Source organism: Canis aureus, chromosome 29, assembly GCF_053574225.1.
Source record: "Canis aureus isolate CA01 chromosome 29, VMU_Caureus_v.1.0, whole genome shotgun sequence".
Lineage (NCBI taxonomy): Eukaryota > Metazoa > Chordata > Mammalia > Carnivora > Canidae > Canis > Canis aureus.
The window spans coordinates 30,334,642-30,347,376 of record NC_135639.1 but is presented as its reverse complement, the minus strand read 5'-3'; the positions used below and the strand labels follow the sequence as shown (position 1 = coordinate 30,347,376).

The following is a 12,735-nucleotide window of genomic DNA, read 5'->3' as shown; positions in this document are numbered from 1 at the left end:
TCCAGTTTGCTCTCAGGCACCCATTAGGAGGAATAGTAGCCAGGTTTTGCTCCAGCTCTGGTGATCATTGGGGCAGACCTGGGACAGATAGCCAGCCCCCACAACCTGGCTTGAGTTGTGGGTTCTGTTGATCTTTTTGTGGTTTGGTAGGTGGGGAGCAGTCACTGCCCTGGCAGACTTTGAACTGGTCCTGGTTTCTGGGTTCTTCCAGGATTTGTAGTTGATCTGCTGGCCCTCGGAACTAAAGCCAAACAAAAACTCCATTTTCATGCCCTTACCTCCATGGAACCTTCGAGGCACCCGTTTTGAGAGGCCCTGGCTCAGGCATCTATCCTATAGCTGGTGGCTGGTCCTGAGAGCACAGTAACACCTACGTTTATTGAGCACTGTGCCAGGCAACATGCTGAGCATGTTGTTTTTACTTAAACCTCATGGCAATCCCAAAGCTAGGTTCTATTATTAACTCCATTTAACCAATGAGTAAAATAGAGGCCTGGAGAGGTTAAGTAATCTGCCCAAGGTCACGTAACTAGTAAGCTGTGGAGCCAGGGTGTGAATCGTGCCACAGGTACTTGTAGAGGCCTTATCAGAGAAACTTTGGGTGAACACACAGCCTTGGCTGTCACCCTCCCCTCTGTTCTACCTTGCCCCCACTAGCTTACCCCCACTTGCCCCAGGATCTTCAGAGCCACTGAGCTAATGAGAGGGACCTGCCCATCCTGAGCCCTAGCAAAGTAGGCTCAGCCTCCAGGGGAACAGAGGCAGCCTTGTGGCAGGAGCACCCCCCACCCCAGCACCATCCCCCCTTGGTTGGGTCTGTTTCAACACCCCAGAGCAGCACATTCCATTCTCTGGCACAGCTGGGGGTTGGGGATTCCGGATTCCCCACCCAGCTGCCTGTTGGCTGCCTGTTTTCTTCAGGGCCCCAGCAGAGCCTGCTGTCTGTGCTCAGATACTGGGTCCCAGCCACACGCATTCCAGCAGCAACCACCCCCCACGTTGGATTTCCCAAGGAGTGAACTTTAGCCAGGATTACAGCCGACTAAACAGTTGTGGGTTGTGAGCTTCCTTTGTGGGGCTCAAGAGCCTCAAATCTGATGAGGCTGAGAGGGGAGGAGGGGTCGGGTAGGCTGCTTTGGGTCAGGAGAAAAGCTGCTGTCTGAGGCTGGCTCCTCTGCTACTGTCAGGGCCCTTGGAGTGGGATCTGAGGAGGGCTCCCAGAAATCTTCCTCTGAGGGTGGCAGAGGCATTGCTGTCTGTATCCCACCCCTACTTGGCGTCACCCCCTGCAAGCAGTAGTATAGTGGTTAAGAGCCTGGGGTCAAATCCTGGCACCACTACTATGTACAAGCTGTGTGTCCTTCAATAAGTTCATTGACCTCTCTGAACCCCAGCCTTCTCATTAAAATGGTGATAATAATACTAACCTCAAAGGGCTGTTGGCAGGCTTAAATTAGAATATCAGAGTGAGGGGTGCCTGGGTGGCTCAGTTGGTTGAGCGTCTGACTCTTGATTTTTGGCTCAGGTCATGATCTCAGGGTTGTGAGATCAAGCCCTGAGTTGGACTCTGCGCTCAGTGCAGGGTCTGCTTGAGGATTCTCTCTCCTTTTCACTCTCTGCCCCTCCCCACTCATGTGGGTGCGCACGTACACTTTCTCTCTCAAATAAATAAAATCTTTCTTTTCTTTTTTTTAATAAAATCTTTAAAAAAAAAAAAAAAGAATACCAGAGTGCTTAGAGTAGTGTGTGTCATCTAGCATGGGCTTGATATTTATTGATTACTAGTATTATTATATGTCTTCTCCCTTCTACTGGCTTCTACTCCCTTCTACATACCCCCCAGGAATGTATTTTCTGAAGTAAAATGCCAAATGTAGGTTCTGACCTCCTGAAAGTAGCAATTCTGGGTTTTAGGTGAGATGTTCCTGTCTTCTTTCTGCCTTAACAAATCAGGAATGTACTGAGTACCTGTTATGTGCAGGCACCATGCTAAGCCAGGTCAAGGCCTTTGATTAGTAAAATATTAATTATCATTTAATGAATATCTTCTAAATGCTGGGCACTAGTTCCAGGAACTTTTCATGTGTTTCCCCACTTACCACTCAGCCACTCTGTGAAATAGACATTATTACTCCATTTTATAGTTAGGCAGTGTCCCTAATGTCACATGGTCACTAAGTCACAGGATTGGAACTTAAAACTGGGCCCTACTACCTCTTTTCATGTGATCCTGAGTATTTTTTTTAAAATACTTATTTTTAGAGGAGGTGTGTGAGTTGGGGGAGGGGCAGAGGCAGAGAGGGAGAAGCAGACTCCCAGCTGGATGCAGATCCCGATGACCCTGAGATCATGACCTGAGCCGGAATGAAGAGTCAGATGCTTAACTGACTGAGCCACCCAGGCACCCTTGATCCTGAATATTTAGCATCCTGCCCAAAATCCTTCCTGTTCTTTATCAGAACTCTGATTTTGTACCCAACTGAAACACTTGACTTCCTTTACTCCCTTGCAACTAGGGGTGGCCATGTGACTTAGTTCTGGCCGGTGAGCTAAAAGTGGAAATCTACCAGGTGGGACTTGTTGGGAAATTACTGTTTTCCTGATCAAAAGGGCCAGAGGCAGCTGACATGCTGTTTTTGCTCCCCTTCTCTGCCTTGCTGCCTGGAATGTGGTTGAGAAGTGGTGAGGAGGAGGCACTGTTTGTAACCACGAGAACAGAAGCCATCCTCTGGCAGAGCAGGAAGACCAAATGAGTCTGGGACATGGACCTCCCACCTGTCCATCTCCAGACCTCTCTTATGGGGATGCCCTCGTTTCTTGAGGTTTCTGTCAGATGTAGTCATTCACTGACACACAGCCCAGATGCTCCCTGGGCAGCACCACCTGTCTCTTCAGACCGGCCAGCGGGGAGCGTGTTGTGACCGCAGGAAATGAAGGGTGGGCCTAGGCCTTGTGAGGCCTCCCCTGGTTTGGGGGAAGATTCTTCTTGGTCCTAGGGAGGAGACTGCTGGGGGCTCTGACAATAGATGCTGGGGAACAGAGCTGATACATAGAGCATGACCCCTGTGTTGGTGGGTGGGTGAGGAGGGTCTTGCCGGGGCTTCCCGGGATGGGTTAAGGGAGCCTCTCCCCCCGCCTGCTCCATCTCACTGGCTGCCAGCACCTGACAGAGATCAGTATTGTGATCCTGCCAGAAGTAGCTTGAGTCCTGTGTGTCCAGTGGAAAAATAATCCTGGGCCCTGGTTGACCATAGAAGTGTCCGTAAATATTTGGTTGGGGTAGGAGGCTGGGAGACAAGGGGCAGATTCAGGGAGCTGGTAGGCTGGGCAGGCTTTGGGTGAGGGTGGGTGGCAGTGGCTTCCTCAGAGTTGAGGAGAAACAAGCAGGCCTCTGCTGCTCCTGACCTGTGGTGAGGCCACCTGACTGCCCAGGGAGGTGATTTACGGGCAGGCTGTCAGACCACCTGTTAGTTCACAATTGGCCCCACAGCAGAATTTGGACCCTTTTGCCTTCTTCATTTCTCTATGGCATCCTGCTTCTCTGAGAGCCCTGGAAGCCGAGTGCTCACAAGGGAATGCAGCTGCAGTGTCTTGGAGGAACAGGAAGCCTCGACTGGACTTGGTAGCTAGACTCTCACTATTGAGGAAAGCTGCTCTGGGGGTGTCCCCAGCCCCTGCTCTGGATACATCTGCCTTGTTCCTCAGCATCTGATGACAAACTCCAAGTCTCTTTCCTGGTGCCACCCCTTCCAAATGCTGGTCATCTGAGTGCAGGAACCTGTTGCCTCCCTTTCAAGCCTCCTCCCCTCCCTGCCCCATTCTGCTCCAGGTAGCAGCACCATCTGCTCTGAGCTCGCTGAAGAAGTCCTCAGTTAGAATAGCCACTTCCTGCCCAGCATGCTGGACCGAGATCCTTCCAGCTGAGTTCCCCTCAGCCCCTCCCCCTCCTCCTGCCTCAGATCAAGGTCTTCAACCCAGGCTGCATACCACCCCAGGGAGCTTATAGAGATTCAGATTTCTGAGCACCCTCCAGATATTCAGATTTAATTGCTTAAGTGGGGCCCCCATTTTGCAAAAGCTCTCTAGATGATTTGAAGGTTTATGTGTTAAAATGCAGATTCTGAAACAGCAGGCCTGGGGTGGGGCCTGAGCTTTTGTGTTTCTCACCAGCTCTAGGCAATGCTGCTCCTCTGGTCCCTGTGGCACTTGCCTACACCATTATCCCCACCCGGTTCAGACCAGTGCAGAGGGTGGGAGATAGGGGTGGAGGGGATGGGGGCGTGGAGGGGGTGGTGTGTGTGTGTGTGTGTGTGTGTGTGTGTGTGTGTGTAGAGTGTCACAGGGGTAGGAATTGACTTGTGTATAGGCCCTTGGCTCTTCAGAGTAGTGCCCAGTGGTCCAGCCTTCTTGGGATCTGAGGAGCAGGTATTTCCAGGGACGTGCTTCAGGACTGGAGCCTTTTGACCCTGGGAGCAGACTGGGGATCTTGGTGTCTCTCTCCTTCTTTGGGAAAAAAAGGATGGTTATCTCCCTTCCTCACTTAGTGCTGGGGAAGAGCAGGGTGATCCTCACTCTGTGCTCTCGGGATCCTACAAGAACATGGGTGTTGCTCTTAGGCATTCCAAGTATGTCTGTGTGGACAGGCTGTGGGTTATGACAAGGGCCTCTTTCTAAAAGTCTCTTCTGAACCTCCCTCTCCCCACCTTTGGGGACCAGCTGACAAATAACCTAGTCAAAACCAACTGTTGTTTTCTTTGATTTAATTAAAAACTTAAAAAAAAAATTAGAAACCAGACCTTGCCTGCATCAGATCTAGTACTTGTGGCCTTGCAACGGTGGTGATAATTTACTCATCAGGGTTACAGGGACATATGGAGGCTGAAGAACAAACCCCAAAAAGCGGCTTCTGGGAGGGGGTTTGGGCTGGGCTTCTCTCCAGGTTTGCAGGAAGGGGAAGAGATGGGGAAGGTGGAGAACTGTGGCTGGAGGGTGCTGTGACCCTAATGCCTCTCCTCTGGGGGGACTCTGATGACACAAGTGGGCAGTGGAGGTAAGGAACTGTCCCCCCAAATAGCTCAGTCTAATACTGAGACTTTCCTCTTCAAGGCAAGGCTTCATCACCGACAGAGGGGAGCAGACGCCATGGTCTACTCCGGAAACTACCTCCTCGGGCTGCTCAGAGCCCCTCCATGCTTCTCGCTCTCTCCTCCACCTACTTTCTGAAACCCTGGAGTTCCTTCCCAAATGAGAAAGCCCTGCTTCTAAAAGAAGAAGTCCCCAAGGACCCAGAACCCCTCAGTTAAGAGCAGCTCAGGCTCCATGCCCATTCCTTAAGACCTGTGCTGGTAATAGCTCTGCATGGGACCACTCAGGCAGGGGCTGGGTCAGCCTGGGAAGAGGGGTGAGGCCAAGTGGGCAGAAAGAGAGAGTGTGCCTCAGGGGTGGAGAGAGGGCAAGGCACAGCTGGCTGCATGAGGCAGGGAGGCGCGCCCTTTAGTGGGGTTCAGCGGCCCCATAGAAGAAGGGGTAGTAGAGGGAGCAGGGATATGAGAACATGAATTTGACTGCGAACTTCATCTCCTTATTCTTTTTGTCCCAGCGGTAGACGGCCATAAGCAGCAGCTGTCCGTCCACCTTGCGGCCCATGACCAGGAAGCTGCCAGCCAGGCTGTCCAGCTGTGGGCAGGGGCAGCTAGCACCGTTCTTCATGTGCAGCACGAGCCTCTTGGTGTCCTTGCGCTTCAGGGGGCCAGGCTTGAGTAGCTTCTTCTTTTTCTGGGCTCCAATCAGCTTCCGGTCCCCATTCTCTATCTTGATCTCCTTGATGCGCATTTTAACCACTGTGTGTGTGCACACATGTGGAGGGGGTAGACAGAGGGACAATGTGAGAGTGGGCAGGTGTGCTCAGGATGCTGGTGGGCCCCCAGTGAGTGCTTGTGCCTGAAGCTCCAAGCCTAGGCCTTGGTGAGGTGGGCTTATATGGGTACATTTTCATATTTTTGAAGATTTTATCATGTGCAGGACTTGCACTGACATTCTCATGCTTCATCTTTGAGGTGGGAGGGAAATGAGGTTTGGAGAGGGGGTGACCTGTCAGACTTGTAGAGCCTAAAGTGAACCAAGGTCTAACACCCCAGAGCCCATGCCTTTCCAGGATACCACAGGCAGGGTGGGGAGCACCTGATGGGGAGTGGAGCAGGGCATTGGGCTCCCCAGGGAGGGAAATGCTTCAGGTGGAGCTGACCAACTGGAGGGGTGGTTTGGTGGGGAGAGGTCCTTGTGACAGAGGGAGGCTGGACTTCATGATCCCTGGGGCTGCTTCTAAATGAGATTTCTGGCTCTGTGTGTGTGTGTGTGTGTATAGCAGTGGTGGGCTGGCAAATGTTTGACAGCTGGCCCTGGGGAGGGAGGTGCTCTGTAGCATGTGCTGGTTTCCATGGGGTAACCCCTCCACCCCCCCGCACACACACACACCATGGCCTACTGCATCACAGAGCATTGGATTGAGAAGCATGCACACAACCATCTTTTGTGATCTGTGTAAGACTATAGTATATGGGTGAGAGTGTGATGTTTAGTGCTGTGTATTTTATGTATCAGAGTGTGTCTATGGTGTTTTTGGAGTGTGAATATAGGGGTGAGGGAGGTGGTTAAAGGCTAGAAAGTGGTAGGGGTGACTGACCATCCCAGGGTGGCTGTAGAGAGCCTAATAAGTTGTGGGTTGGGAGTCTAGAGCTGGAGGGGACTCACTTAGGCTAGTCTACCCCTTCTTCAGGCCTCTGGACCCCCATCTCTGTGAGCAACCAGGGAGATGCCAGAGGATGACTGTTCACCCAGGGAAGGAAATTGTTATAAAATTTCATTCTTTCTCTCTCTTGGGCAGAGGCATACACACACCTTACAATAGTAGTATTCTCTTTCCAAGCAGACTAATGACATAAAAGACTCAAGTAAGGATTTCATTGCTCTCTGTTTTTTCAGAAAGGGAGGCTAATACACAAAACAGCATTCCACTTGGCAAAGGCCACGTGCTGGGTCGTGTGGTCCTGACTAGACTTGGCTCACTGTCCCAGGAATGGAGAGGTTCCAGGATGAAGCTCCCCTGGCCAGAGGTGCCCAGGGATGAGGGTGCTGCACTTCCATCCTGGGGCCCAGCTCTTTCCCTGATGCCCCTGTCCATCTCCAGGCTTAGCTTGCTTTTCCTGAAGAGGATCCAGCCCTGGAGGCCCCTCTGTGGGCAGGTGCCAAGGGAGGGCTGCAAGAGCCTTGGCCAGGAGTGGTTTTGGGGCCCACAGACCATGGCCTTGAGGGGCTTCTGAAGCCCCTGGGATGACCTGCAGAATGAGGTGCATTTCTTTGGGGAGAGGGTTCAGGGTCATAATCAGACCCGTGGTGCAAACAGTCTTAGTATTCACTAAGATAGTTGTGGACACGTGTGTTCGTGTGTGTGTGTGTGTGTGTGTGTGTCAAGGAGGAGAGGAATTGGGGGAGCGGCCACGTGGGCTCCACACTCACCGAAGTCACTGGAACACATCTGCTCCATGAGGCCATCGGCACTATGCTCCATCTCACACTGGGTGCAGATCTTGGTCACTGAAGAGGGAAGCAGGGGTGGGGTTGAGGGAGGCTGATAAGGGAATCAGAGTCCAAAAAAGCCACTCGAGTACAGGCTTATCCCACTGATGAGCCACCTCCCCCTGTCAAGCCTCCACTCTCATCAGGAAATGGGATGATGGTAATGATGCTCACTGAGGCGTTGTGAGGTTCAAAAGAGACAAGGTTGCAGTGGCACCTTGCAGTAGGCACAATTGCTCCATGACCCTGGCAACTGCCACTATGATGTGCATTGTCTTCCAAACTGTTTCGTTTAATCCCCAGCCTATGAAGTAGGTATTATTCTTATTAAAGAAAAGAAGACTGAGGCCCAGAGTGGCTACTCAAGTCTGCAAAACTATCGTGAACTGAGCTTAGAACTCAGCATTTGTGACTCCTGGGCTAGTGCTGAGATGGGGGTATCTGCAGGGTTTTTCTAGGAACACAGGGTCCGGACAGGTGGGGAAACAAGTGACTCTGGCAGGGCAGAGGCTGTGGTAAGCTGAAGAGCATCCTCCTCTACGGTGGGCAGCTTAGCATTACCAGAACTTTTGATTTTTTCAAGGGAAGCCCAAGCTCTTTAATTTTTATGTGAAATATTCTCAGTTTTTTTTTTTATTATTATTCTCAGTTTTATTGTGGCCACACAAACACTTCAGGGTGCCTCTGGTTCTCTGCCACCACATCTGCTCTCTGTCCTCTGTCTCTGCCTCCAGGTGGGTGCCACATCACAGGGGAAAGTGGGCTTCAGAGAGGTCAGAAGCATGAGGGCAGAGTGAGGGGGGATTCCGAGCCGAGCCCGAGCCCGAGCCCAGGACTTCCCTTCCCTGCTGTCGAGGCTGTTAATCCATGGCTTCCAAGAGAACCAGAAAAGGAACCATGCTGGGATCCCTGCTAGGGGCTGTGCTATCTCTCCTTGAGCTGGCTCTCTCTCCCCTGCTTCCTGGTCCCATTTCCAACCCACGAACAGGGGTGTTTCCCTTCTCTCAACACTCCCCAGTCACAGGACCCCTACCCAACTGACTCTCAGGAGGGACATGGGAGTGTAGGATCAAGGGCTGTGTGGATGAGGTTAGCCCTGAGGAGGTGGGTAGGGTATGGTGGAGTCCAGTTGCTTTTGGGGGGCTGGATCAGATAGAAAATGGGAAAGCAGTGCTGCCCCTTGGGGGAGTCCCAGCATCAGGGGCTCCTTAGACTCTCGAATTAACTGCCCAAACAAAGCCCTTCTGCTCACTGCCACTGTTTTATTCTCCTGTCTGGTGCCCAGCCCAGGCTTACTCTGGAAGGAGTTTGGCATTTGGGGCAGGGGTGGGGGCTGCACAGTGAAGGGAAGCTGAGACCAGGGAGGAACTAGGGGAAATGGGACTTGGGGTAGGTGGGAGGTGGCACTTAGGATCTCACAGGGTTCTGGAACCTGAGCTCATTTCCTATACTTATGGAAAAAGTGAGGTTCAAAGTTAAGCAACAACTAAGGAGGCTCCTGGTTAGTGGCAGAGCCTGGTAAGCTGCTCTTCTGCACTGAACTTTACCTGAAGGTCTCCCAACTGGGGGATTTTGGGAAGAGAGTACAAGAAATTCGGGTTCCCAGGTACAGAAAATGGGATGAGTGTGTGTGTGTATGTGTGTGTGTGTGTGTGGAACCATAGCCCAGGAGTGCACTTAGCTCACGATTTTTACACTATATCCCTTCCATAGGCTCCCCTCCCCTCTCAGGTTGTCAACGTGGGGTGGTGGTGATGCTTGTTTTGGTGCCCTGGGGTCCAGAGCTGTGGTGGAGGTGACTGGGCCTGGGCATTCTTGGGCTGAGAGAGGCCATAAGACATTTATGAGGATGCCTCAGAATGGGGGGAGGGGACAGCATTGGGGTTACCCAGGGATTCCAGCGTCTTGGGAAGGTCAGCGCTGCGAGGGGCGCGAGGGGCATCATTGGGAACGAAGCTGGAATGCGTAGAACCAGTGAGCTTGTCCAGAGCTGCGAGAAGGCCCTACTCTGGGAGTTTGTGGGGAGGCTGGCAGGGGGGCAGCGGGGGGTGCAATTCCCGGGCATGCATGCAGGGCTGGGTAAAGGCGTGTGTGTGCGTGTGTGTGTGTGTGTGTGTGTGTGTGTGAGCGGGTGGCGCCTCCGCGGGGCCCCGCAGAGCAGTGCTAAGGGCCCAGCTCCCGCGGGCGCCCGGGGGCTGGCGGCGGCGGCGGCGCTACCTGGAGGCGCGGTGGCAGGCAGGTGTCCGAACTGCATGGCGATGCAGAGGTCGTTGTCCAGGGGGAACTTGTGGCAGTGCAGCATCTCGGGCCAGGGGAAGCCGTAGGCCTCCATGAGCGGCGCGCAGCCGGCGCGCACGGCCTCGCACAGCGAGCGGCACGGGTAGATGGGCCGGTCGAGGCAGACGGGCGCGAAGAGCGAGCAGAGGAAGACCTGCGTGTCCGAGTGGCAGCGCTTGGCCAGCAGCGGCAGCCAGCTGCTCGCCTGCTGCTTCACCTCGGCCAGGCTCTCGTGCTCCAGCAGGTTGGGCAGCCGCATGCGCTTGTAGCCCACGGTGTGGCAGAGCGGCAGGTCGGCGGGGATGTCGAGGCACTGCGGCGGCTTGGAGTACGAGCGCCCGTGCAGCGGCTCCGCCTGCCAGCCGTAGTAGTCGTACTCCTCGGCGCCCGCCGGCGCCCCGTGCAGCGCCCCCAGCAGCAGCGCCAGCGCGGCCGCCCGCGCGCCCCCCGCCGGCCCCCGCATGGCACGCGGCGTCTCCAGCGGCCCCGCGCCCGCGCAGCCGCCCCGCCGCCGCCGTGGCCCGAGTGCCCGCAGCCTTCGCTCGGCTCCCGGCGCGCCGACCGATCCTGGCACCTCCCACCCCGGGGCTCCGGCCTCGCCGCGCGCCCCAGCCAATCTCCGGCCGCCGGCCCCCGGCCCAGGCGCGGAGGCGAGGTGGAGCCCCTCGGCCCCTCCCGCCGCCTCGCGCGCGCCCCGCCCCGCGCACCCACTCCCCTGCCTCGGCGCGGGGCTCGCTCGCCTCCCGGGGCGTTCCCCGCCGACCGCGTTCGCCGTCCTTCTCCTTATCTCCCTCCGCCACAGCCTCCCCTGTTCCTTTTCTCGCTCACTCCACTTGCTTATCTGTCGTCTCGGCCTTTCCCCTCCGCTCTGCTTTCTCTTCCCTGACACCTCGGCTCTCCCTTCCCCTGGCGGCCCACACCCGCCTGCTCCGGGAGGGCAGGGCTCCGGCCGTCCGTCTTCAAGCCTGTGTTTGAGCTCCTGCCTGGTTCCGGCACGGTGTTGGCTGCCGGGAATCAGAGATGGATCTGACCCAGGAACCCCCCCCCCACCTCCAGGGACACCCTAGCCTAGTGGGGCCAAGGTAATCATAACTGCGTTCAGGGAGCTCCGAGTGCCTGTGGACACTGCACGGCACCTCACTGCCTTATCGCCTTCTATCTCTATTGATAGCTAATACTTCTTGGGTACTAACTGTACCCAGGCGTTCTAACTGTATGTCGGCATTCTCACAGTATTGCTGTAATAAGGCGAATGGGTACTGTTATTATCTTCACTTTACAGATAAAGGTACCCAGGCAAAGAGAGGAGTTAAGTGAGGATAGGGGCCAGGACTTGACCCCTGGTGGTCTGGTTCCAGAGTCAGAAACAAGGTACAATCAGGAGGTCTGGATTCAGAGTCTACAGGCTTGCTGGCTTTGGGGGACTTCAATCACATAGCTAATAGGTGAGGGAGCCAGGATTTGAATCCAGGTTTGAGTTTCAAAGGCCAGGGCTTAACTACTCTGCCCTAAGATAAATTCCAACCCAGGACAGGAAAGGCTGAGGAAGAGGAAGAAACTGATGATGTACAGGGAGGCATCAGGGAGGAGGCCTTCAAGAACCCCATGATTGGGATCTTTTCCTTCTGCCTGAACCCTGCCTTCCATTGGCTTTCCTGTGGGAGGAGCTTTGGAGAAATGCTTGAGGGTTGGAGAGCTTCTTCTTGAGAGCCTGACCTGAGACCTGACCTCCTCAGTCCTTGGTGGGGAGGTCCCCTGGGGAGGTGTCTTGCGGCACTCCAGGGGCTGGATCTGCACTTGCCCCCCTCTGCTTCTGCCCTTATACTTCCTATCCCCTACCATCCTGAATGTTTCCAAGTCTCCTGTCTCTTCATGGATCTGTCCTTGCAGTGGTAGTAGAGAGAGGTGAGGCTCCACTCTTCTTAATATTCTGCAGACACACATGAAGCACCTACTCTGTACAAGGCTTGAGGTGTAGTATACATGTCACATATAAGGATCCCGAAATGCAGAAGACATAGTCTCTGCTCCAATTCGATCTGGTGTGAGAAAAAGACCAAAGGCAGGGCAGAGGAAACAGAGGACATTTAGCAGACAGAGCCCCACGTGGGGCGAAAGAGCTTGAAGGGGTTCTAGGGATGACCTGCCAGAAGGTAAAGGACCACTCCCTGTGGGACCAGGCAGTGGAATGTAGTAATGGTGCAAGAGCCTGAGCTTTGTGGACAAAGCCAAGTTGAAGTCTAAGTGATGTTGGGCAAGTATTTAGCCATTCTGACCATCCATTTTCTTGTTTGTAAAATGGAACGTTCTCAACAGTTATTGTGAGAGGCAAACAAAATGCTGCATGAAAAGAAAGCCCCCTGCATAGTGCCACACATAATAGCACCTAGGAATGTAAGATGTCTAAGGGATGTATGACTTCAGGGTAAAAATGTGATGTGTGTTCTGAGAGGTCTCTTGGGTACCTTGGCCCTGGCTGTGGTTTGGGACTCCGAGCAGTAGTTCTGTTCCCTGTGCTCCAGCTTACCCTTACTCTGCTGCAGGCTTGGCAGGGCTTCTGTGCTGCAGGGGAGGTGTGGTCTTGTGCACAGGCAGGCGGCGATGGCGCTCCCCAGGTGAAGTGCAGGGTGCTGGCTCCCGAGGCAGCTGGTTAGCCCAGCTGGCCTTGGCGTCCCAGTGCCCGGCCTGGACAACAGGAGGCATTGTTCCTGTTGCTGGTTATGTAGAACTGTCTAAGAGCCAGGTGAGTCTGTACCTGCCACTCCTAAGGGCAGAGGCGCCAGGCTGAAACTCCCCTGGAAGGGGAGGATGGGCAGTTTTTACCTGACAACTCTGCCTTGTGGACCCCCGAGGCTCCCTGACAGGATGAGATTAAGGAGGAAA

The 12,735-nt window shown here is 54.3% G+C and overlaps 1 protein-coding gene across 1 annotated transcript; it reads right to left on the bottom strand.

The window, feature by feature from the left end:
* Positions 1-4,743: 4,743 nt before the first annotated feature.
* Positions 4,744-10,315, bottom strand: SFRP5 (secreted frizzled related protein 5). Its single transcript, XM_077878086.1, has 3 exons — positions 9,793-10,315; positions 7,516-7,593; positions 4,744-5,840 (listed from the first exon to the last, which is right to left on the bottom strand). The coding sequence occupies exons 1-3, from the start codon at positions 10,313-10,315 to the stop codon at positions 5,494-5,496; spliced, it is 948 nt and encodes a 315-aa protein (XP_077734212.1). The 3' UTR covers positions 4,744-5,493.
* Positions 10,316-12,735: the final 2,420 nt, after the last annotated feature.

Coding starts and splice junctions, on each gene's coding strand:
- SFRP5 (XM_077878086.1), bottom strand. CDS start 10,315: ATGCGGGGGCCGGCGGGGGGCGCGCGGGCGGCCGCGCTGGCGCTGCTG. Junction 7,594..9,792: donor GCCTGCCACCGCGCCTCCAG/GTAGCGCCGCCG, acceptor TTCCCTCTTCAG/TGACCAAGATCTGCACCCAG. Junction 5,841..7,515: donor GATGTGTTCCAGTGACTTCG/GTGAGTGTGGAG, acceptor GCACACACACAG/TGGTTAAAATGCGCATCAAG.